Below are 24,345 nucleotides of genomic sequence, written 5' to 3' on the forward strand. Positions count from 1 at the left end.
AAAAGAGCATTTTCTCAAGTTCGGCTTTGCCCAAATCTAAAAGCTTCTTGACTGGAGAGCGACACTGTAACGCCTCATTTGAAAGCTCAAATCTAGAAAAGTGACGGTAACTTTGTCGCTGCATTTTTGTCATGTTTTTGTTGTTTTTTCATCGCTTTTTTTGTCACTTTTTTGTCACTTATTTGTCATGTTTTCGTCACATTTTGTTGCTTTTCCAGCACATTTTTGTTTTCGGATGCTTTTCTTTTAACCCCTTAACTCCCGCCTGAACCGAGCACAGTTTCTCCAGTTCAGCTTTGCCCAAATCTAAAAGCTTCTTGACTGGAGAGCGACACTGTAACGCCTCATTTGAAAGCTCAAATCTAGAAAAGTGACGGTAACTTTGTCGCTGCATTTTTTTCATGTTTTTGTTGTTTTTTCATCGCTTTTTTTGTCACTTATTTGTCACTTATTTGTTGTCTTTTTGTCTCTTGTTTTTCATGTTATTGTTGTTTTTTCATCGCTTTTTTTCATCGCTTTGTCGTCACGTTTTCGTCACATTCTGTTGCTTTTCCAGCGCGTTTTTGTTTTTGGATGCTTTTCTTTTAAGCCTTTAGATTTGGGTAAAGCTCGGTTTCGCCCGGGGGTGAGGGTATAAGGTAAAGCGAGAGGCCAGACCGGTGGCTCTTCCAGAATACAGGACATATGATTCAATGGTTTTGTCAAACATCGCAACATTTAAGTCATTTATCAATCGTTGCAGCTTCCCCGAAATGCCCACCCTGGAGTCATGTAAACAGGACAGGGAGAGGGGGGGGGGGTCTTTTGTTGTCCCGCTCCCTCTTTATCACAGGTTGCAATCACTCAGGTTTCCATGTAAATTCAAAGGCCTGTTTCTTCCGTTAATCCCCCTCCCCTGGAAGCGCCGGGCTCGTCCCGCCGGGGCCTTGTCTCTCCGGGCTCGGGCCTCTCTATGCAAATCCCTTCAAACAGCAGCTCACGGGATGGAAGATTAGCTCCCGGCATCAAACACGGCAGGCACATTACAACCAGAGGAGGGTGAGACAATGTAGGGGGACTTCAGGGACATTAGGCAGCATTTACCGAGGGGGGGGGGTCATATTAAAGGGCCGAGGTTCAGGTTAAGAAGAAGTATAGTGTTAATGGACCAGTTACCAGACATCCTGTGTGAATAAAACAACTTACAAGATGTGCATGGACTGGTCTGTGGGCTGTGAACGAAAACACAACAATGAGGTAAAAAACACGACAACAAGTGACAAAAACAAGACAAAAACATGACAAGAAAGTGGCGAAAACACGATAAAAAATACGACACGCAAATAAAGCTGCAAAAGAGATGGAAAAATGTGTCAAAAATGCGACAAAAACATAAAACACAGAGACAGGACAGCAAAAAAAAGTCATTTTACAGGTCTTAGCTTTCAAATGAGGTCACACTGGGCACTTCTAGCATCAGCACTGCAAAAAGTATTTAACTAGATCAGTATAAACATCTCAGTTTGAGCACAATAATCCACATTTTAGTTGTTCTGACTGGTTAAGAAGTTGTTGGGCATTTGTCCCAGATTATTTCACTTGTTCTGAGATGTTTCTGACTCGTTTCGATACATTTCGTCCTTATTTCAGGTCATTTTCTTTGCCAATGGGGAAAGAAAATTGGTCTTATCTCATTGGCAACTTTACTTTGTTATTTCAAGCGAGATTTACCCTAGAACTGGCCTGAAATGTCCTCAAACAAGCAAAGCAAACTTGATCAGGAAAAGTGTCTAAATGAGTGAAAACCGCTCAAAACAAGAAACATTTCCTCAATTCAGGTCATTTAAGCCAATGCTTGATATTCACTTTTTGTACTGAAGGTAGTTTCATGGTGGTTTTAAACAGTTTTTTGCCTGTGAATAACTGATCATGTACAGTTCGTTTTGTTTTTCTCAGTAAATCACGCCTAAAAGTTGGATGCTCCTGGAACTACAGCTTGAATCTTGTAAACTTAATAAGTTAAAGGGACTATACAGACTTTAAAAATGCTAAGATAATGTATTTTCCTCTCACTCAAAGTTACTATACCCCATTTACACGAGTGAACGGAACTGAGTGTTTATCAACAAAGGAATGACATCTTGTGTTTTGTTAGTGTCGAAACCAGACGTGTCCATGTGTTTCCCTCCAGCAGGTTAGACGACTGTAACGGCTGCAGAACATCCAGAACCAGGAAGTACGACCATATTAGTCCAGTGCTCCGGTCTCTGCACTGGCTTCCTGTCACTCAGAGAATAGACTTTAAAAGGGGGCCTCCTGGTGGTTCCCAGAGTCAGGACTAAACACGGTGAGGCTGCGTTTCAGTTTCAGCTAAAATCTGGAACAGTCTCATGAGGATGTGAGACAGGCCTCAACTCTGACATGTTCAAATCCAGGCTGAAAACAGTTCTTTTTTCTTTTGACAGTATTTAATTATTTTTATGTTGAAGTTTTAATCCGCTTTCTTGTAATTTTATGGAACTGTGATGCACATGGAATTGTGCTCCTTTACAAATAAACTTGCCTAATATAACTTATACTGTTCAAGCAAAACACATTTACATGAGTAAACAGAGCTGAGGATGACTGCCCACAGGAACGTCATCTTATTTTTGTACTAACTAACATTCTCCTGAGTGCATTTGTTTAAGTTGGCTGTACTTATGGAGCTAGAGCAGCACATATCTGTATATCAGGAGGAGCGACGCGACTTTGAAGAGATTTGACTAAAGTGGAAGGACAGCTCAGAATGTGGCATCATGTTTTCACAAGGTTTATGGTCAAATCAATTATTATTCAAATCAAACAAAAACATACGCAAAGTTACCGTCTTCTCCGTCACAAACAAAACTAAACAGAATCACAAAGGCATCAGAAATGTGCCTTTATCCAATCACACAAACTGATGTTTCACTTAAAGCCATGAGATAATAAGTAAGTTATTAATTCTGCATAAGATAAATAAATAAGTTTGTTGAGCCAAACCGATGACCCTCGTGGGGCCTTCGGTCATTTTGACCTGAAAGCCACTGGAGATTTTTGTAAAAAGAAGCAGAAAAAAAATATGAACGTGAGGTTATTTTTAGGCTCTTTTTTGGAGTGCACATTTTTGGCCATTAGGGTCTTGAAAAAGCCTGTATCTCAGGGGTCACCAACGTGGTGCCCGCGGGCCCCCAGGGGCCCTTTGGGGCATGTCCAGTAGGCCTTGGGACTTTTTCTAAAGTGTAAAACACTTCATTTTCTTGAATCTAATTGTTAAAATTACAGTTATTTCGGTTCTTGTGACTCAGTATGAGTTTAAAATAAAGCTATTTTAATATAATATGGGGTCAATATCCTATAAGTGAACAGTGAACGTTTAAGTCTTTAGGATTTGTTTTTAACTGGTCACCCTCGAACAACTTAATGCTCTTAAAGTCGCCCTCAGCTGAAATAAGGTTGGTGACCCCTGATGTATCTGATGAGACATTATGATATGATCTGGCAGCCTCTAGTGGCCGATGTCTGTAACTACATCCTTTTAAGAGACGAGTACAAAATAAAATAGTGCCTAATGAGTAATAATCAAGACACATTTTATAAGCAGAGACTGAGCTTCTACACTTCAGTGTGTAACCTTTATACGTGTTGGAGTTTAGTGTTTGTAAAAAATAAACATTAATATCTTAATAAATCAAACAACAAAATAACTTACTCTGCTTTTAATGCATCTCCAAACACAGCAATCGAAACAAAACACACGGTTAGTCAGTAGTTTTCCCATGATTTGAACATATTTAAATTACACATACAGTATTTACAGTATACACAACGCTTTAACATTTAGTGCATCCACATTTCATGTCATAGTTCACTCCACAGTTTATGTACAAGTAAAAGTAGCTCTTCATCTCAATCCATGAAGAATCCTTGTTTCACATTCTCACAACTGATCAAAGAACGGAGCAGCTACAGATGATATAGAAGCAAACCAGTCGTGCTGCCCTGTTCTTCTTCAAAGTCCTCAGTCTGTGAACGGACACGGGCCGCTGTAGAAGTCCTGCTGCTGCGTCTCCGGCTGGGATCTCAGTCTGTAAACGGACACGGGCCGCTGTGGAAACCCTCCTCCTCCTGCTGCTGGGTCTCCGGCTGGGACACCACGTGCTCCTTCCCGTCCTGGGCCAGTGCGTGTCCGTTCACAGTGTACACCGACTCCTCCGTCTCCTCCGTGGGCCCGCTGTGGTACATGCTCTTCTCCTCTTCGTCTGTCGGGTTGGTGATGAAGGGAGTTCTCTTCTCCTCGTCCTCCAGATCGAACTCGTCGAAGCGGGCGTCCTTCTGATCAGCCGCTTCAATCCCAGGCTAAGAGGTGTGAAACAGGAAGGGTCAGTTTACGGGTCTGCAGAACAATGACTGAATTAATGGAGTATTTTGTCGTACCTTTAGCTCTTCTTGTCCAGTTTTACCTAAGAAGAAACAACATGAACTATTAAATACATCATGTTTATATGGAGTAACCAGATAACCCAACAATCAGATCTGATGCCTTTATATTCACTTCAGAAATCGGATTATCCAAAACTCCGGGTTTTACATGAGCCTGTGCAGGTTTTTAGAGCAAATGGATGTTCTCCCCACCCCTCCCTTCAGTCATGTCCACCTGTAGAACCAGGAGGAGATGATGCGACTGCAGTTCAATGAAAATAGCACAAACTTTAACCTTTAATACGGTTGTAAGGGAGGAGCTGTAGAGACAATTTACTAAATATTTGGACTCGAACCCACGACTTTGAGGATGGGGCAATATCAGTGGTTTCGCTCGGGATCATTTCTCTCCATTTTGAAGAGAAAAAAAATACATGTATATATATATAGGCTGCATGTTATTTATGTTAGTAAAAATGTGAGACTGCAGGATAAATGGAGCTAAACTGAACCTGATCTGAACAGTCTTGGGAAATTTTGCAACAGAAATGTGAATAAACTGGTCTGTAAAAGTCTGAGAGGAGACGACTTTCAGAGTCACTGCTCATCAACATCAAGGCTCAGATTACGCTCAGACAAATGGAAAGTGGAGCTTTTTATTTGCATTTTTAAAATTTTAACGGAATGTAAGGACGGTGGGTGAACGGGACAATGTTTACCAGTTCCATCACTGCACTACGCGAGAGAGAGAGAGGGGGGGGGGACATAGATGAGCTCGTCCTGAGACTGACGTGAGAAGAGCGGCTCCACATGGGAAGGATATTATTAGTCTTTAACCGCGTTTGCATCGTGGTTTTCTTCCCCGTGTTGTTGTTGCGCCCGGGTCAGGAAAGTTAGCGAGCGAGGCAGTGACACAACTGTAAGAGCTCATCCAAGACGAGACGCGGAGTGAAACTATAGAGAGAGAGAGTTTCTGAAAAACAGCAGAGCTGCGGCTTGATTTTCAATCCTTCAAAATGACGGACGGCCTTTGAAATTTCCCGTCAAAGTAAAAAATATTCCGTAAATGACAGAGAATTTTCGATTTATGTGACCTCTGGGCCATATATTCCACCACATCTGCAGCAGCTGTAACCACTCGATTATCGGCTGCACATTGTTCTTTCACTTTAAACAAATTAGGGATTTTTTTCATGGATGTCTTCTTTGTGATTGTTCTAATTTCATTTTTTAATTCATGTTTTTAGTTTTCAATGCAGACGTTCATGGCAGGAGGCAGAAGGAGGAGTGAAAACATGCTGTTGTAACTGTTGTCAGCACAGTTCTGTTAGTTTGACAAAAGTGTGGCTGTCAATCTGTGCCGGGGGCTCCTCCACTCCTTCAGCACGTTCACACAGAGACAAGGAAAGGTCTGATCCATGAGTGGGTATTGGTCAGAGGTCTATGGTTTTGAGCCACGGCTGTGTTTTAGGAGAGGGAAGTCAGGGCTGCTGTGACCCGTGACCCGCATAAAGCAGAAGCAAAAGTTATTAAACTGTGTCAAAGATTCATTTCTGACTGAACTGGGATGGACGATGTGCCAACAAAAAAAAGAATGACATATTCTTTTTCTCACTTCAATCAAATGTAATGTTTTAATGAATAAGTTGCCACATACGTGCAGCTGATTTATGAACTTAGACCTTTTATACAAACCACAGCTTAAACAAAAACTAATCTAACATTTAACACTGAAAAACCTTCCACGGTTTCGTCTAAACTCCAAACACTGGGAGTTGTTTCTGTCAAAGGAATGACTGTGAACCTGAAGATTATAAAGTCCCATTATGACTACTGAGAGCAGGGTTGTTCCGCTGTTCGATATCATGAGCAACATCACGATGTAGAGCCACCATCGTGAGGCCACGCCCCCTCTTGTCAGAAACACGCACTGATCTTCTGTGGGCCTTGTAAGCCTACAAACTTTGCAGGGATTGCTCTGTAAATTAAATCACTAATATAACTAATGTGCACGCTAGTTTCAGTACCTGCCAGAAGCCAGAGGACACACTGCAAAAAGTATTTAACTAGATCAGTATAAACATCTCAATTTGAGCACAATAATCCGTTGTTTTGACTGGTTAAGAAGTTGTTGGGCATTTGTCCCAGATTATTTCACTTGTTCTGAGATGTTTCTGACTCGTTTCGATACATTTCGTCCTTATTTCAGCTAATTTTCTTTGCCAATGGGGAAAGAACATTGGTCTTATCTCATTGGCAATTTTACTTTACCCTAGAACTGGTCTGAAATGTCCTCAAACAAGCAAAGGAAACTCGGTCCGATCAGGAAAAGTGTCTAAATGAGTGAAAACCGCTCAAAACAAGAAACATTTCCTCAATTCAAGTCATTTAAGCCAATGCTTGATATTTACTTTTTGCAGTGCATGATGTGTTAGCCGTGATGATTCGACGCAGAGCTGCTCTGTTTGACGCGCGGTTCTCTCTCTCTGAAAGCAGCTTCGCCTGGTCTCGCTTTGCTTTGTAAGGAAACTAAACCGCTTTAAAATGACAAGATCTCACATCGGAGCTATCAGAGAGCGCATGGGTTTGGATTATTCCACGAAGGACCGAGAGAGGAGAGAGAGGAGAGAGAGGAGAGAAAGAGGTGGTGCAGGAGGTACGAGGTTACAGCTCACGGACCGGGCGCGCATGGAGCGGCTTCAAAAACGTAGCTACAACACAAACGTGTAAATATTGTCCCGCTCACCCACTGTTTCCTAAACATTATGTTAAAATTGAGCAAATGCAAATAATAAGCCCTGATTTACATTCGTATTAGTGTGAGAAGAGCCTTGGTTTTGAGGAGCAGACGACCCTCTGAAGAAGTCGTTCTCCTCTCAGACGCACGAGTTTTAACACATTTCTGTTGCAAAATTCAGGTTCCGTGACTCTGTTCAGATCAGGTTTAGTCTAGATCCAATTCTCCTGCAATCTCACATTTTTCCGGACATAAATAACATGCAGCTTATATACAGGCTCTGTAAATGTCTTTAAAAACGGCCAAATAAGGGGACCTCGCCCAACTCTGACTGAGACTGACCCAAGTAGAGATTGTGCTTTAATGAATTCAGATAGAAAAAGATCATTCTTGCTCCAAACTCATCCCTAACTTTCCTGCCTGAGTGAAAGGATGTAATATTGATCATTACACTAGTGCTAATGTGTAAACATCATACCTTTATATTTGAATATGTAGAGCAGCACCAGAGCCGTCACTACTCCTGCCACTGCCAGTGAAACGAGAACAGCAGCGATCACGTGCCCACGATCTGTCTCTGCAAGAAACAATACAGAAGTTTATACATCGCAGTACTGTGTCCATGAAACAAGAACAAAATCAAAACTGGGTTAAAAAAAAAACAAGACAAAGCTGATTTTAAATCCACACGTCCAGAAAAAGCCACAAGGTCAGGTTTTTATTGTTTTTTATTCTCCTACAATATGATACCACTGACTGAGGGTTAGTACACAGCAGTATTACAGCAGTATTTAACAGTAGTATTTAATAGTAGTATTTAACAGTAGTATTTAACAGTAGTATTTAACAGTACACTGCAAATTCCCTACAACTTGGCAACATTTTAAATCTTATTTTTAGTCATGCTAGATTATTTCACTAACTTTTAGAGTTATTCACTTATTTTAAGCCATCGACTTTGCATTATAGTCATATTTTTAGCACAGACCTTTATTATTTGTCTTATTTAGTTCAGAAATCTTAAATCGTTAAAATAAGATATTGTTTATTTCAACGTCGAAAATCTTGATTAGAGATTTTTGGAGCGTAAAAAAAGACTTAATTCAAGGACTCAAAATGAGTGTTTGGCACTAGATTTATTTAGAAAGGCAGTCAGGGGAAACCTAAAACTACTTATGAGAATTTGCAACATATTATTTTCGTAGGGTTGGCCCTGACGTGCATTCTTTATTTTGTTCTATTTAGTGTCTCAGTACAAAAGGGCACATTTAATTCACTAGTATTACAGAAAAGTAATACAGAGTAATACAGTAATACAAGTATTACAGAAAGAGTGTGGAGGATGATAAGACAAGAGTCTAAAAGTTTGAAAGTCTAAAAGAAGTTCATTTTCCATTACTATAGGATACAGCAGGGGTCCCCAACCTTTTTTCCTTGAAGCCCCGTCTATGACCTGACTCTCTGGTAACGAATTGTATTTTTATTTTGATCCATAAAGAATCAATTTGTTTGAATTGTTCTAAAATTACTGCCACATGACACTTTGAGGAAGAAAATAAATGCTGATGTTTTCATATTGCTTCTTCTGGTTTTGATTTCAGTGAGATGTACATCCTTTAAACAAGCACTGGTTTCAGGTTTTTAGAGCTAGTTTTAGGATCAATTTTGGTTCATTTTAAGATGTATTGACTGTTTTCAGGATAATTTCCACTTTTTTTTTTAAGTACGGTTAACAAAAGTTGATATGCTCATAATAAGTATATTTTCCTTATAGTTGAATCTAGAAATAAGCTTTCTGAGCTTAAAATAAGTCTTGGGAGTGCTTATTTTGTACTGCTTATTTCAAGATTTCTTACTAAGTAAAATTAACTTGCTGCATGGACAGATAATTTGACTAGTTTTAAGTATTTTTATCTTGAAATGCTGGTATTTTATCTTGTTTTTAGCTACCTCTTATTTGCAGTGTAGTATTTAACAGTAGTATTTAACAGCAGTATTTAACAGCAGTATTTAACAGTAGTATTTAACAGTAGTATTTAACAGTAGTATTTGCAAATCCACAGTAACCTCAAACACCACGTGCTGGTTTCACATCTCGAATGAACAGTTTCGTTTTGAACAAAGTGTGAAACACAATGACTCATAACTTCTCCATTATTACTATTCAACGGTGCATGAGCGGCTTTAGTCTTTTATTCATCCTTTTACTAAGGATGTGTTTAAATAAAAAGGATAGTTGTAATAAGATGAACAGGGTAGCAAAGGTTCTGTTACACTAGTTGTCTTTAAACCGTCAGACTGGAGATTTTTTGATCTGGTTTGTGGTTAATATCTCTGTAATTACTTGGACACTGTTGGCTGCTCTGTCACCACAAAAACGTCTAGTGCAATAATGTGCCTGAACCTGAATTGAAATGACAACCAAGGCCGTGGGAACCCAGGGTGCTGAGGGCGCAGCAGAACCGAGCACATTTTCTCCAGCTTTACCCCAATCCAAAAGCTTCTGGAAAAAAGGTGTGAAAATAGCAAAAAAACTGAGACGAAAACAAGGATGAAAAAGTGAAAAAACATTGACGAAAAAGTGACGAAAAAGTGACGAAAAAGTGACAAAAAATTTACAAAAAATGACAAAAATTGAGGAAAAAATGGACGAAAAAGTGATAAGAATTTGACCAAAAAAATTGAATAATTTGATGAAAAAGTGTCAAAAAAATGGACAAAAAAAATTTAAAAAAATGACAAAAAAGTGATCAAAAATATACCAAAAATGTAGAAAAAATGGACAAAAATTTGACAAAAAAGTGAAAAAAAATGGATGAAAAAGTGATGAGAATTTTACAAAAAAAATTGCATAATTTGACGAAAAAGTGACAAAAAAGTGACAAAAATGTGACAAAAATGAGACGACTGCCCAACAAAGAAGTGATGAAAAAAAATCTGACGTGAGGAAAAAGATCCATTTAGTTTTGTAGGTCTTTCAAATGAGGCGTCACACTGGTCTACAGGATTTGGGTAAAGCTGACCTGGAGAAAATGCTCTCGGTTCAGGCGGGAGTTAAGAGGTTAATAAATAGGATTTATGCACAGAAAAAGTATTTTGGGGCTACATTTTGTCCCTCAGCGCCCCCTAACTAAAACATCCTCCCACGGCTCTGATGACAACCCTACTAAAAGCTCATCTATCCTGCTTTTCTCACTTAAACAAAAAGAGAAAGGGAAACTTACCGCATTCATGGTCAGACTCACTGTTGCCATCGTTTGGACACGTGGTTCTGAAAAAAAAAGGAGTTTCCAGATGATGATTCAAGAGGGAAACAGGTTCTCACACTGTTGCAAACCTTCATAATCGTCTTACTTTATCTTACAGGTGCCATTCCAGGACTTCTCATCGGAGAATTTGCCAACAGGGCATTTTTCACACGTCGTGTCACGATTCTGATCTCCTACAACAAAGATGAACCATGTCAGATCTTTCACAGTGGAAAAGGTCATAACCCTCGTCCTGTACCTATAGCGGCGGCTCCGAAGCCCGGCTCGCACTGCGTGTGTGGGACGCAGGTGATGCAGGAGGCGCTGGAGCAGTGGAAACCCTCCTTACACAGACACAGGTGACGCCGGGTCTTACTGGTGCTTTCAGGCCACTCGAAATTACTGTCTAGAAAAAGATGCACAAAAAAGAGACGTCATTAAGTGTGATGTGTGAGCGGCTGATTTGTTTGTTGCTCTTGTGTGCAGAAAGTTTGAAAAGGTTTTGCTGTTTAAGGCAGTACTAATACCGTAAATGCTCTAATAGAGGCCGGGGCCTTTATTTACTCCAGGGCATCTGGGACCAGGCCTTTATTGGAACCAGGCCACAGTTAGAGACACGCCTTTATTTTTATTTGAGCAAAACGGACGACCAGGAAAACGAAGAAAAGCGAGATTTGTGTCCATTTGCACCTAAAATATTAGGTTCATTTATTGATGAACATTTCAAACCCTCTCCCAGCGGCTGGAACATTGACGCCTTTTATTTTGTCAGGACAACAGGAAGTGTTTCGTTGCTGTTAGCGGAGCTTTGACATCAGTGTCACTGCAGGTTTCTGTTTCGTTTTTACCGCGGACCGGATTATTTGTTGTTATCTTGTGTAAAAGGCGAGTTTAGACGGAGCGTTTGTGTTTGTGATCGATCATGAGACTGACCCGAGAGAAGACGAGACGCTCGCGCTGATGGGAGGAGTTATTTTGAGGCGTGGGACTGACCTGCACACGGAGCAGCTGGACGTGCTTTGAAGACGCGATGGAGACTTTATTAAAACCCTGGAGGGTCACACAACATTTGCCCTGTTTCCAAATATGGTCACAGGAGGTTTGAAAAGTGGCTAAATCTGTGACAGAGACCCGGCCGCTAATGGAATACAGGCCAGTATTAGAGAATTTACGGTATATAAGTAACTCTTCCCCCTAGAGGCCATAAGCGCAACTGCAGGTGTCGTAGCAAGTTGCGATTTTTTAACTTATTAATTGTCTTGGAGAGTAAATACTACGCTGACAGAGGGTTACTGTGCATCCAATTATACAATGGAAATATTTTTTTTTCACTCAAACTTGGCTGTAAATACTGTTTAAAGTGACGCTAGCCCGCAGTTAGCTTTGCCCGTTAGCCTGTTAGCTTCTTCTTCGTGATTCCATTAGTGTGTATTGGTGGCTCTGGTCCGGTGGCAGTCAAGTTGCATCATGGTTTTCTGTCCAGAGACACCAGGGGGCGATGAAAGACCCTCCAATCATCCTATTAAAACTTGACTTGTATTACCCCCACAGGGACTACGGAAAGGATTTATTAAGGTAAACACGTTACTTAGTGCTGCTTTAAATGTGTCTTGAATGAGTGTGGAGAGTGAGATGTGTAACTGATGGGGTGCAGTTGTGACTGGTCTTACTGGGGTCACAGTATGGCTGTTTGGTACATTTTTCTTCCTGGTTGTATCTGTTCATGTATTCATTTTCATCACAGCCTTTGCACTCAGGGCTCCTGCACTCTCCCCTGGACACCATGCTGGTCCCTGCAAGACATGACAGACACAAAGCATTTATTCATTATTGCCGATGGCATCACAACAATAAAGGCGACATAATGATATAGAGGCCGATTAAATAACTTTACACCAGTGTTTATTTCATCAACTAAAATATTTTGTCATAATTTTAGTGAGAGTAATAATTTTACTGACTAAATTTAGACTAAAACTAAATTAACAGTTGTTTATGAGACTAAAACAATGACTAAATAAAAATGTAAAAAAAAAGAGGCTAAAACTTCCAATGACAGTTTGAAAAAGCCTTGTATAATACATTCACTGCCAGAGGAACAGGTTTGTACTTCTTTCATGTGGGAGAACAAGCCTGAAGCAGAGGATCTTGATTAAATATATTAGAAATGTAAAGTTAACTAAATTAATCTTAGATTAAGTTGACTAAAACTAGACTGCTCTTCCTGGTGGTGGAGGGTTTGAGCCCGAATGATCCTGGAGCTCTGTTGTCGGGGCTTCGTGCCCCTGTAGGGTCTCCCAGGGCAAACAGGTCCTCGGTGACGGGTCAGACACAGAGCGGTTCAGAAGCTCCTCATGAGAGACCAACAGGCCCGGTTAATCGTGAGGCCGTCCTCGAGTGAACCCCCCACCTGCAGGAGGCGCCATAAGGGGCTGGTGCAATGTGACTGACCCGGCAACGGACAAGTGGAAGAAAATGTCTGGATAAAACTAGACTGGCCACTGCTGTGTGTTGGTAAAGAGTTGGAAATACCTGGTTTACACAACTGACAGCACTCTCCACTCAGGAGGTACTGAGTCTCCGGGTCACACACTGGATCCGCCGTCGTCAACACCTGCAATAACAAACATTAAAAATAAATCCTTCCCTGATCTGTGCCAGGCTGTAGGGAAGCAATCTGAGCTAAGACTTTCCCCAACACTTCCTCCAGCCGCTCTGGGGACACCGAGGCATTCCCAGGCTAACACTGTCACTAACACTTCCTCCAGCTGCTCTGGGGACACCGAGGCATTCCCAGGCTAACACTGTCACTAACACTTCCTCCAGCCGCTCTGGGGACACCGAGGCATTCCCAGGCTAACACTGTCCCTAACACTTCCTCCAGCCGCTCTGGGGACACCGAGGCATTCCCAGGCTAACACTGTCCCCAACACTTCCTCCAGCTGCTCTGGGGACACCGAGGCATTCCCAGGCTAACACTGTCACTAACACTTCCTCCAGCTGCTCTGGGGACACCGAGGCATTCCCAGGCTAACACTGTCACTAACACTTCCTCCAGCTGCTCTGGGGACACCGAGGCATTCCCAGGCCAACACTGTCACTAACACTTCCTCCAGCTGCTCTGGGGACACCGAGGCATTCCCAGGCTAACACTGTCCCTAACACTTCCTCCAGCCGCTCTGGGGACACAGAGGCATTCCCAGGCTAACACTGTCACTAACACTTCCTCCAGCTGCTCTGGGGACACCGAGGCATTCCCAGGCTAACACTGTCACTAACACTTCCTCCAGCCGCTCTGGGGACACCGAGGCATTCCCAGGCTAACACTGTCCCTAACACTTCCTCCAGCCGCTCTGGGGACACCGAGGCATTCCCAGGCTAACACTGTCACTAACAGCAGGTCTTTAGTTCCATGTCCCGTGTTCTGGGCGTTCATGATCCACTCGGCTTTTTTTGAACTGCTCTTTAAATGTGAACAATTAGAACTTCCCTCAACGAACACAAGAACAGCCCAGCAACAGAGCCGGCAACACAAGATTTCTCTTTTTTGACTAAAGTAACAGCTTTTAATCCCATGGTAATTCTGGATGATTTAAATCAAACAGTTTACCCGATCGCAATCAGGTAGACTTCATGAGTCATCTGGCTGCAGTCTTTAAAATAAATAAAAAATAAAAAAGAACAGCTCTTTGAAATGGATGGATTCCATAGGCTCCCAGTAAAGAGCCACACTTGCCATCACGAGCTCTGTCTTATCCTCCTGATGGGACATTCCTCCTGATGGGACATTCCTCCTGATGGGACAGGCCCAGAGCGTCGCCCTGGAAATGCACTCAAGAAACCACTGAATCTGATTCCTCCTGACGTGGAGAAGCAGCAACTCTATCCAAGGCTCCTCCCACAATTCGTTTAACGAGAAAACCTAAACTTAATTATCGAAATACATTTTCACACATTTACAATTTTATTTTTCATTATTTTCATATTTTAACTATGGATATCTGCACAATATATTGGCAACGATTTTCCAGAGTTTCCAAACTCTTAACCACAAACCCCAAAATGACCATCTGAACAATCCGGGACCACCGTAATAACTAGGGATGGTCCGATATGAAAATTTTCTGCCGATACCGATATCCGATATTTGCCTCGCTGCTGTGGCCGATATCCGATATTTGCCGATATTTATTTCAACGTTAAAAATCAATAGAAAGGCTTACTCAAATGTGGTAAAGTTTGTAAATTGTTCCAGTATTGGAATGTTTTATGCTTATGCCTGGGACACATCTCACACACCAGGATGAAACAATCATTTTTATTAGAAAAATATTAAAAAGACCAAATGCAATGTTGGAGTGAAATGTAATTTCGTTTTTGGCTAAATATTTACTCAGACCTACTTATTATTATAATTTCACCCATATCCTCTATTAATGGGAAACACTGACACTGGGAATATGCTAGGCTACTATTTATTGCATGTTTTATTAAAATATGTAGCCTACCATGTTGTTTAAGCTACATGTTTTAACTTTAAACAAATCTGATAAAGGACACACTGCTCCGTATGAAGCTTTGGAGTTGCAAAAAATATCATAATGTCACTTTAACAGCACCTTATATGAATTTATGAGGCCAGACTGAAGATTTAGAGTTGGTTTAGAGCTGGCAAAGGGCAAACAGTAGATTTACAAGATTAGCATGAGCTTTGAACTGCATTGTTTTCAATGGTAAATGCGCTAACGATCGCAAAAGCGTCTAAATAAATATGCGCGGAAATGCGGACATTACGCCTCGTTTTCACGGGTCATTAACATGACAAAAGCGGGCAGAGTAAACGTGAATACAGACATTATCATCACTGTAGTTACACCTACGTGACAGAGAGGTCATGTTTACGTGTTGTAGCCTTTAGCCTGTTAGCAGCTATGCTAGCGCTAACAAACACAGTTATAAATCTGGCGTCAGGACGGACAAACTTTTGCAACACTCACCTCAGATGTAGCGACAAATAATCCATCAGAAAATGATTCCTGTCAATCCTGACTCAGAATTATGTCCATGAGGCAGTTTTAGTCCAGTTTGTTGCAGCAGTAACTTGTGGCTCTGCATCTCTGTGGTGTCCAAGTGTCCGCTCCACTTTGTTTAAACTTAGTAAAAACATACTTTCTTTTGTAGACTTGTGAATTTATGCTGGAGGATCTTTATTTAGGAGCCACTGTTTATTTTAGATAATTTGAATAAATTGTTGCCCCAGTCAGGTCAGTTTAGCCCGACTACACCGCTGCTGCATTCAGGTGCGCTACGACATTACGGTGCAATAAATAATTCAAAGAAAAAAAAAATATCGGCCGATATTTTCCAATATCGGACCGATACCGATATATGAAAAAAGGACAAATATCGGCCGATAATATCGGCGGCGCCGATATATCGGCCATCCCTAGTAATAACGTGAATAGGCCAGAGTAATGCCTCATTTTGGCGGCACGGTAGCGCAGCGGTTAGTGCTTTCGCTTCACAGCTAGAAGGTCCGGGTTAGATTCCCACCTGGGACGGGACCTTTCTGTGGAGTTTGAATGTTTCCTCCGGGCACTCCGGTTTCCCTTACCACTAAAAACATGTACAATAGGCCAGGATGAATGATGTGTGAGTGAATGTATGGTGGTGTCAGAGGGTCAGAGGGTGTGTAGTCGCGAAATTGCTTCTGACAGTCTCCCCCAGGGGAAACTGAAGCTACAAACGTAGTTTACACCGAGTGTGGAGTGAAACAACTGTCTCATGTAAAGCGCTTTGTGACCATGTCTGTGAAAGCAGCTGTATAAATAAAGATCTCCTTCTCATTTGAAAGCTAAGACCTACAAAGTGGATTACCGCATTTATGTGACATCGTTGAGCTTCTTTGTAGTGTTTGTCTTTTTTTTTTGTTGCTTTCTAGTTGTGTTGTCATATTAGTTACTGTCGTTATTTGTTGCTTTTTTGTTGTGTTACCGCTCTTCTGTCCCTTTGTTGTCACTTTTCTATGTTGATATTTGTCACTTTTTTCCCAAAACTTCTAGATTTGGGAAAAGCCAAACTGGATGAAATGTGCACGGATCAGGTGGGGGGGTTAGGTATACAGTCGTTACTTTCTATTTAACCTCAATTGACAAATCTATGCTGTTTTAAATGAACATTTGTATCAAATTCACCACTTTTCTTTTTCTTTTTGAAGGATGGAATAATCTTGGGGCCCAGCTCGGCGCTCGCGACCCCCTGGTGGCTCATAAACTGTAGTGTCAAGAGCAAAGACCCCAAAAACTGACTTACACTCACACACATTTTAAAATCAAGTCAATATGTATTTTAACGCACGCTTTACAAAATAAATAACAAGGACAACACTACGATGTGTGTTTGGGAAAACTTTTGGTCTCATTTTCATGTAATGACCAGTCAACAGGAAGAAACCCAAGTGTACTTATTTTGTAATATATTGCAAGGATTTCCACACCTTACATCTTTTACTACTATTGTTATTTAAATGTTTGTGTTTGATCCAGAAACCCCCAATGGCCAAAATGTATTGATTAATTTGTCATGTACCAAGTAAACATGAATAAAAACTTGAATTATTAAAAAAAATATCTATATCTATATATATTCGAATGGATTTCACATGCTGTATATGTTGCTTTACACTAAAAAAAACACTAAAAACAGCAGCTCTTTTTTTTATGATCTGGTGACTGAAACCTCCACAGCCTGAGCCCTGCACGCTGAGGCATGATCGGGCAGAGCGGAAAGTACCTCACAACCAAAAGACCCACACACAGCTTCAGGGGCGGACTGGCCACATGTCCTGTATTCTGGAAGAGCACAGACGGGCCACTGGCTCTAGGGCCACCGGTCTCTCACTTTACCTTACCCTTACCTAACCGAGCTTTACCCAAATCTAAAAGCTTAACCTCTTAACTCCCGCCTGAACCGACAGGATCTTTTTCCTCACGTCATCAGAGTTTTTTTCCAGCATTTTTTTGTCGGGTATTCAACTCATTTTTGTAACTCATTTTTTTAAATTTTTTGTCACTTTTTTGTCAATATTTTATCAAATTTTTGTCACATTTTTGTCATTTTTTTGTCACATTTTTGTCATTTTTTTGTCACTTTTTTGTCCTTTTTTTGTCTAATTTTTGTAATTTTTTGATCAAATTTTGATCAAATTTTTGTCACATTTTTGTCATTTTTTTGTAATTTTTTTGTCACATTTGTCATTTTTTGTCAAATTTTTTGTCAATTTTTCATCAATTTTCCGTCACTTTTTTGTCATTTTTTGTCACTTTTTTTGTCCCTTTTTTGTCATTTTTTTGTCATTTTTTCGTCAATATTTTATCAAATTTTTGTCAAATTTTTGTCATTTTTTTGTCACTTTTTAGTCATTTTTTTGTCCCTTTTTTGTCCCTTTTTTGTCATTTTTTTGTCATTTTTTCGTCTATTTTTTGTAATTTTTTCGTCAATTTTTTATCAAATTTTTGTCACTTTTTTTGTGTCATTTTTGTCACATTTTTGCCACTTTTTCATCAATTTTCCATCACTTTTTTGTCAAACTTTTCTCACTTTTTTGTCACATTTCCATCATTGTTTTCGTCTCAGTTTTGTCGCTATTTTCACACCTTTTTTCCAGAAGCTTTTGGATTGGGGTAAAGCCAAACTGGAGAAAATGTGCTCGGTTCAGGCGGGAGTTAAGAGGTTAAAAGAAAAGCATCCAAAAACAAAAACGCGCTGGAAAAGCAACAAAATGTGACGAAAACGTGACGACAAAGCGATGAAAAAAACCGATGAAAAAACAACAATAACATGAAAAAAACGTTTTCTTCACATGTCCAACACGTCAGGCTTTTGCTAACGTAGATTTGTCTACATTATTATTTTTTTCCTCACAGGCGCAGCCGCTTTGTGAAATCGAAAGCGAAACTAAGGAAAGAGTCCAGTCATCCTGCGCCACCTGAACGCAGCACTCACTTTAAAAACAATATAAAGGTAAGCTAGCAAAGCGTTAGCAAAGACACCGTTTGAGCAAAAAAAGGCCATTTACTCGCACAGTTATGTGGTAAAATGAAAGTGTTGCCAGACCAGGAGCAGAACCAGCCCTGGCTCCGACTGAAAGCAGGATATTCCCAAACCAAACACAACCAAACAGAGGAAACGCGCGTGTTAAAGGACTCACCGCTGAAGTAAACAGCAGCAGCAGAGGGAGAAACATCCTGACAGGTGAGCTGTGGAGTCTGCCGCGTCTCTGCTGGAGTTTGTTCCTCATTATTAAAGCCAGTGAACTCAGGGGTGGAGTTTCTGCAAACGCTGGGTGCTTCCCCACGTGATTTTTATTTGTTAGTGACCGTTTCCTGTAAATGGGAGCAGGAATATACCGAATATCACACTGATGAGCTCACTGTCAGACACGACAAAGACAACATGGCGAACTCTTTATCATCTGTTAAGATCCCAGTGTCTGGAGGAGATAAGATTATTGATCCCACAAATATTCACAAATATTTATCATTTTTTTGTCATTTTTTTGTCATTTTTTTGTCACTTTTTTGTCACTTTTTTGTCATTTTTATGTCATTTTTTTGTCATTTTTTTGTCACTTTTTTGTCATTGTTTGGTCATTTTTTCGTCTAATTTTTGTCATTTTTTATCAAATTTTTGTCACTTTTTTGTAATTTTTTTGTCACATTTTTGTCATTTTTTTGGTCAGATTTTTGTAATTTTTTGGTCAATTTTTTATCAAATTTTTGTCATATTTTTGTCATTTTTTGGTCATTTTTTGTCACTTTTTGTCATTTTTTATCAAATTTTTGTCACTTTTTTGTAATTTTTTTGTCACATTTTTGTCATTTTTTTGTCATTTTTTTGTCACTTTTTTGTCACTTTTTTGTCACTTTTTTGTCACTTTTTTGTCACTTTTTGGTCATTTTTTCGTCTAATTTTTGTCATTTTTTATCAAATTTTTGTCACTTTTTTGTAATTTTTTTGTCACATTTTTGTCATTTTTTTGGTCAGATTTTTGTAATTTTTTGGTCAATTTTTTATCAAATTTTTGTCATATTTTTGTCATTTTTTCGTCTAATTTTTGTAATTTTTTGGCCAATTTTTCATCAATTTTCCGTCACTTTTTTGTCAAACTTTTCTCACTTTTTTCCTCACATTTCCATCATTGTTTTCGTCTCAGTTTTGTTGCTTTTTCCCAGAAGCTTTTGGATTGGGGTAAAGCCAAACTGGAGAAAATGTGCTCGGTTCAGGCGGGAGTTAAGGGGTTAAAAGAAAAGCATCTAAAAACAAAAACGCGCTGGAAAAGCAACAAAAAAGTAACAAAATGTGACGAAAACGTGACGACAAAGCGATGACAACATGGTGAACTCTTTATCATCTGTTAAGATCCCAGTGTCTGGAGGAGATAAGATTATTGATCCCACAAATATTCACTATAAAGACCAGCAGGGGCGTAAGCACCACATTCTGGGCCCTGGGTACTAACCATCTTGGTGGACCCCCCTCCCCCCATATGAAATTTACATTTCATATTCTGTGTTCTTTGACCACATAACAGTGGTTTAGTGGTTTGACAGTGCAGTTCATTTATATTCTATTAGAACGTATTATAGATTTGGCTTCAGTTACAGAAACTGAATAACCTTTAATCCTGTAGTGACAGATGTTTAGATCAGGGTGGAATATTCTGCTTTCATTGGGCCAGTGGAAATGGCTGGTTTTAGGTCGAGCATAATGATTATTAGCATCACATTAAACAGGACGACTGCATCAGGACAGAGGATATTTGTGCTGAGAAAAACATGTGTGACTTTAAAATAGGCGTTAAAACGCTATTTTACAAAAAATGATGATACTATGATGTCTCTGTGGCCACAGGCCTGAACACAAAACTCAAGGCTTCAGTCTGATTTAGTCTCACCATATTTGAAGCCTTTAAGTGTTTTGTCAGTAAATTGTTGTTGTATAAAGTTATGTTGGAATCGACTAAATGGCTCGAGCTCCACCTTTAACTAGAACCAGGTTGACTCGTCTCCAAAGCTGTGCATTTATAATGCATGAATCCAAATGCGCGCGGCTCATTAGCATAATTAGCGGCAATTATAATAAATATGAGGAAAGAGAAACTTTAAGGTTAAAAGGAGGAGAGAAGGAGCTCTGACTCTGGCAGAGGCAGGACTCACCTCACCTCATGTTTAAGTGTCATTTATGACAGAAAGTTTCCTCTCAGCTCCGCTAGAACAGGCTTGTGTTAAATAAAAGCACATCAGAGCGAGACCAGGCTAAGATCTGTCTTTCCTCATAGCTCTGCGTACATTACATCACAGACTCCACCTCATCAGAGTCACTGCAGAGCTGAAGCTCACGGTTCTGAACACCGCTGTGTGGGCTGAACCATGTGGCACATGTTTAAAGGGGGAGATTATCCATCATTATTGTTTGTACATTCTGTGTAGTTACCGTTGTATTTTAGCCCGGTTGTTCAGTTCTTATAGTATCAATTAACTACGCCTTAACTGAGCGCATTTTGGCTTTAACCAAATCTAAAAACTTCTCGGAGCTCACAGCCTGTGTCAGTGCAAAGCCTCATTTGAAAGCTAAGACCTACAGAGCTGATTTGATGAGCTGATATGTCACATATCTGAAGCATTTTCTCATGTTTTCATAGTTTTTTTTATCACTTTTTTGTTGCTTTTTCGTCACTCTGTAGTTGTATTTTTTGTTGCTTTTCTAGCCCATTTTTGTTGCTATTTTTTTTAGATTTGGGTAAAGCAAAACTGGTGTAAATCTGCTCGGTTCAGGTGGGGGTTAAGAGATGAAAATGTTCAGAAAGGAAAATAAAACAAAAGGTTAGAGCATGAGGCACTACTTCAGTGGTTCTCAACCTTTTAGAGCCGTGACCCCCATTATAACAGTTAATCAGGATCGTGACCCCCACCCGGGTCAGACCATGAAAAACAGGGACATTAACCCCTTAACTCCCACCTGAACCGAGCACAGTTTCTCCAGTTTGGCTTTACCCCAATCCAAAAGCTTCTGGAAAAAAGGTGAGAAAATAGCTACGAAACTGAGACGAAAACAATGATGGAAATGTGACAAAAAAGTGACGAAAAATTTATGAAAAAGTGGGAAAAATGTCACAAGAAAATGACAAAAATGTGACAAAAAATGACGAAAAAATGATGAAAAAGCTACAAAAATGAGTTGAATACCCAACAAAAAATTATGGAAAACAAATCTGACGTGAGGAAAAAGATCGTCTCGGCTCAGGCAGGAGTTAAGAGCTTAACCTATACATGCGCCACTGTCGCCCTTGGGGCCCTTGGGGCAACAGTGGCGCAGATGGTAGAGCGGGTCGTCTCGTGATCGGAAGGTCGGGGGTTCAAATCCCACCTCCTGGAAGTGCACACTGTCGTTGTGTCCTTGGGCAAGACACTTCACCCACATTGCCCCCAGTGTCTGCGTACATTGGTGTATGAATGGGTGAGTGGATCCTTGCTGTAAAGCGCTTTGAGTGCCTAATGTAGGTGGAAAAGCGATGTATAAGTTGAGACCATTTACCATTTACCATACCTATACTCTTAAAAAACAAAGAAAAAACAATGGCTAAAACAAAAATGAATTAAATGAGAACCCCTGCACTAATGGATGATGATAATGATTTATTAAATGTTATGCAGTTTGGGTTTGTTCATTCGAAGACAGATTTTTGGCCATTTTTAATTTCGTTTTTGCTTTAAGGAATTAGGGAAGTGTGTCTGTGAACATCAGGGCATTTCCAAGAGCAGGAAATGTCAGGTTTCACCAGAGAGCAGCTGGGACTCTCTGTGTGTGAACAACATCAAGTAGAGCAGGGGTTCTCAACGTGGGGGTCGGGACCCACTAGGGTATATAGTCGACTATATAGTCACCGATTCTGTTGGCGATTCGGACACAAGCCACGACTTTCTCCGCGCTGCGTGACGCCACGCGCGCTGCGGCTGCAGATATGTTTTTTTTTTGTTTTTTTTATTTGAATTTATTTATTGAATTTATTAATTAATTTGTTTATTTATTTATTACAAACGTTTATTTTATGAAAGAGAACGACTGCTTTGGCACTTTTACAGGCGTTACTATCATCACAAAAAAGCAAAAAGGTTATTGACGGAAGTGAGCGGGGAAGTCTTTAGGAGTTACTGCGCGGACGTTTTGCTCCTGTATCATTACGCCTCACAATATAGTTCCCCTTTTTATTTGCTTATAAAATCCACATGTTACATTTCTGTGTAAATATACTTCGCATGAAAACACTTCACGTAACTTTATTTAAATAGGGAACACGTGGAAGAGCTTGGTAGCTTCTATCGTGAGCTTTTTTGGAGCTATGTGACATGTGGGAGAGGCTGCGTATGTGTGAGCGCACGGACAAAGACCAGACGGGGACATATTAACACGTCTAAAGTGAGGTAAGAACATATCTCAGTATGTAAAAACGGTGGCCTATTCCTTTAAAAAACACGGCGCTCTTACTGATTTGGTGTTGACGTCGGCTCCGGCTTCTGCCACTAACGTCGCCATGTCCTTGTTGCCGTGTTTGGCCGCCCAGTGCAGCGCCGTCTGAAAAATACAAAAAAACAACATATATTTATCCATTTGTAAAACCTTCATACATTACAGGTGGAAGTTACTCATTGAGCGGTGTTTTAAACAGTCTGGGGTCAAAAAATGATTTGTCTCGAATGACGGTTTAGTCAACAGTTCCAACCTGGCCTATTGTACATGTTTTAGTTTGCACATGGGGGAAACTAGAGTCCAGCTTTTTAATGCCATTTTAACGCCTAAATCTTGGCATATTTCATTTGGCAAGTTTTGAAACATTCAATTAAACAGAGGAATGAGGATTAATCTTGATATCACTGATGTATTGATTCACTCAGAACTGCAGCTGAATGAGTTTTAGAGCGTCGGTTTTGTGTTTTTGACAAATGTGTGCAGTGAAAACAGTTGAGCAGTGTCACTGTTGTGGGTTCTCTCTCTAAAGGAACATTATATTTTCTAAGAAGTTCAGATTTAATGCCAGTTTGAATCCGATGTCGCGCTTTATAATGACGTTTGAATTCATTAGTCCTATGGTGTATTGTAAAAGAAGACATTAGCGGAGAAAAGGCTTTTATATCGATTGTGAACCAGCCGGATCATTGTTGTGCTTTGTGCCTCATAAACTTATTCTTATTTACATGTGTTTCCAACGACATCACGCATAGTTCCGGCCGCCATTTTGAATACCGAAGTAGAAGTAGCACTACAACATGGAACCGTATCTCTGCTCAGGATGAAAATGAAGGACAACTGAGCGACAGTGGCGTTTTTTAGGTACTCGTAATCTTTGCTCAAGTAAAAACACGGCCCCAGAGACGCACGTTTATGTAATATAACCTGCGAATGTGGCACAGACGTAGCAGCTCTGTCTGTCGAGCCACAGCAGGATGTACTAAAGATCTGCCTCACTCCGAAGACTAGATGAACACATCAAAGAGGAAGCAGAAAACCTCTCTCTGTGATTCTGACAGTTTGACGTGTATCATCTGTTGTAAAGTCGCCCTTTCTTCTCGTAATAACACCACGTAGTTTGAAACATTGGTCCCAGCCCTGCGCGTCGTCGTGTCAGACACTCACATCTGCTCCACCTGTTGACGGCTCATAATTGCGGCGTTTAAAGTGCAGGGGGCGCTCTGATCACAGCGGCGGCTCCTAATGGGCAGGTGGCTGTGGTTTGTGTTTGATTCCAATGATCCCGGCTCGTTTTGAGTGTTTGATAGTGGAGTTTACAAACTAAAGCTAACCTTACCTTAGCCCTAACCTTTAAAGGAATAGGCCACCGTTTTTACATACTGAGATATGTTCTTACCTAACCTTAGACGA

The 24,345-nt window shown here is 40.4% G+C and overlaps 1 protein-coding gene across 1 annotated transcript; it reads right to left on the bottom strand.

Annotated features, from left to right (window-relative positions):
- Positions 1–4,083: 4,083 nt before the first annotated feature.
- On the bottom strand, positions 4,084–23,678 carry cd40 (CD40 molecule, TNF receptor superfamily member 5; the record flags this gene model as incomplete). Its single annotated transcript, XM_079575469.1, has 10 exons — positions 4,084–4,359; positions 4,438–4,463; positions 7,638–7,736; positions 10,384–10,430; positions 10,514–10,601; positions 10,667–10,813; positions 12,078–12,200; positions 12,940–13,021; positions 22,954–23,040; positions 23,661–23,678. The coding sequence occupies 10 exons, from the start codon at positions 23,676–23,678 to the stop codon at positions 4,084–4,086; spliced, it is 993 nt and encodes a 330-aa protein (XP_079431595.1).
- Between the last annotated feature and the right edge of the window lie 667 nt (positions 23,679–24,345).

This window comes from Gobius niger (assembly GCF_951799975.1).
Source record: "Gobius niger genome assembly, chromosome: 17".
Lineage (NCBI taxonomy): Eukaryota > Metazoa > Chordata > Actinopteri > Gobiiformes > Gobiidae > Gobius > Gobius niger.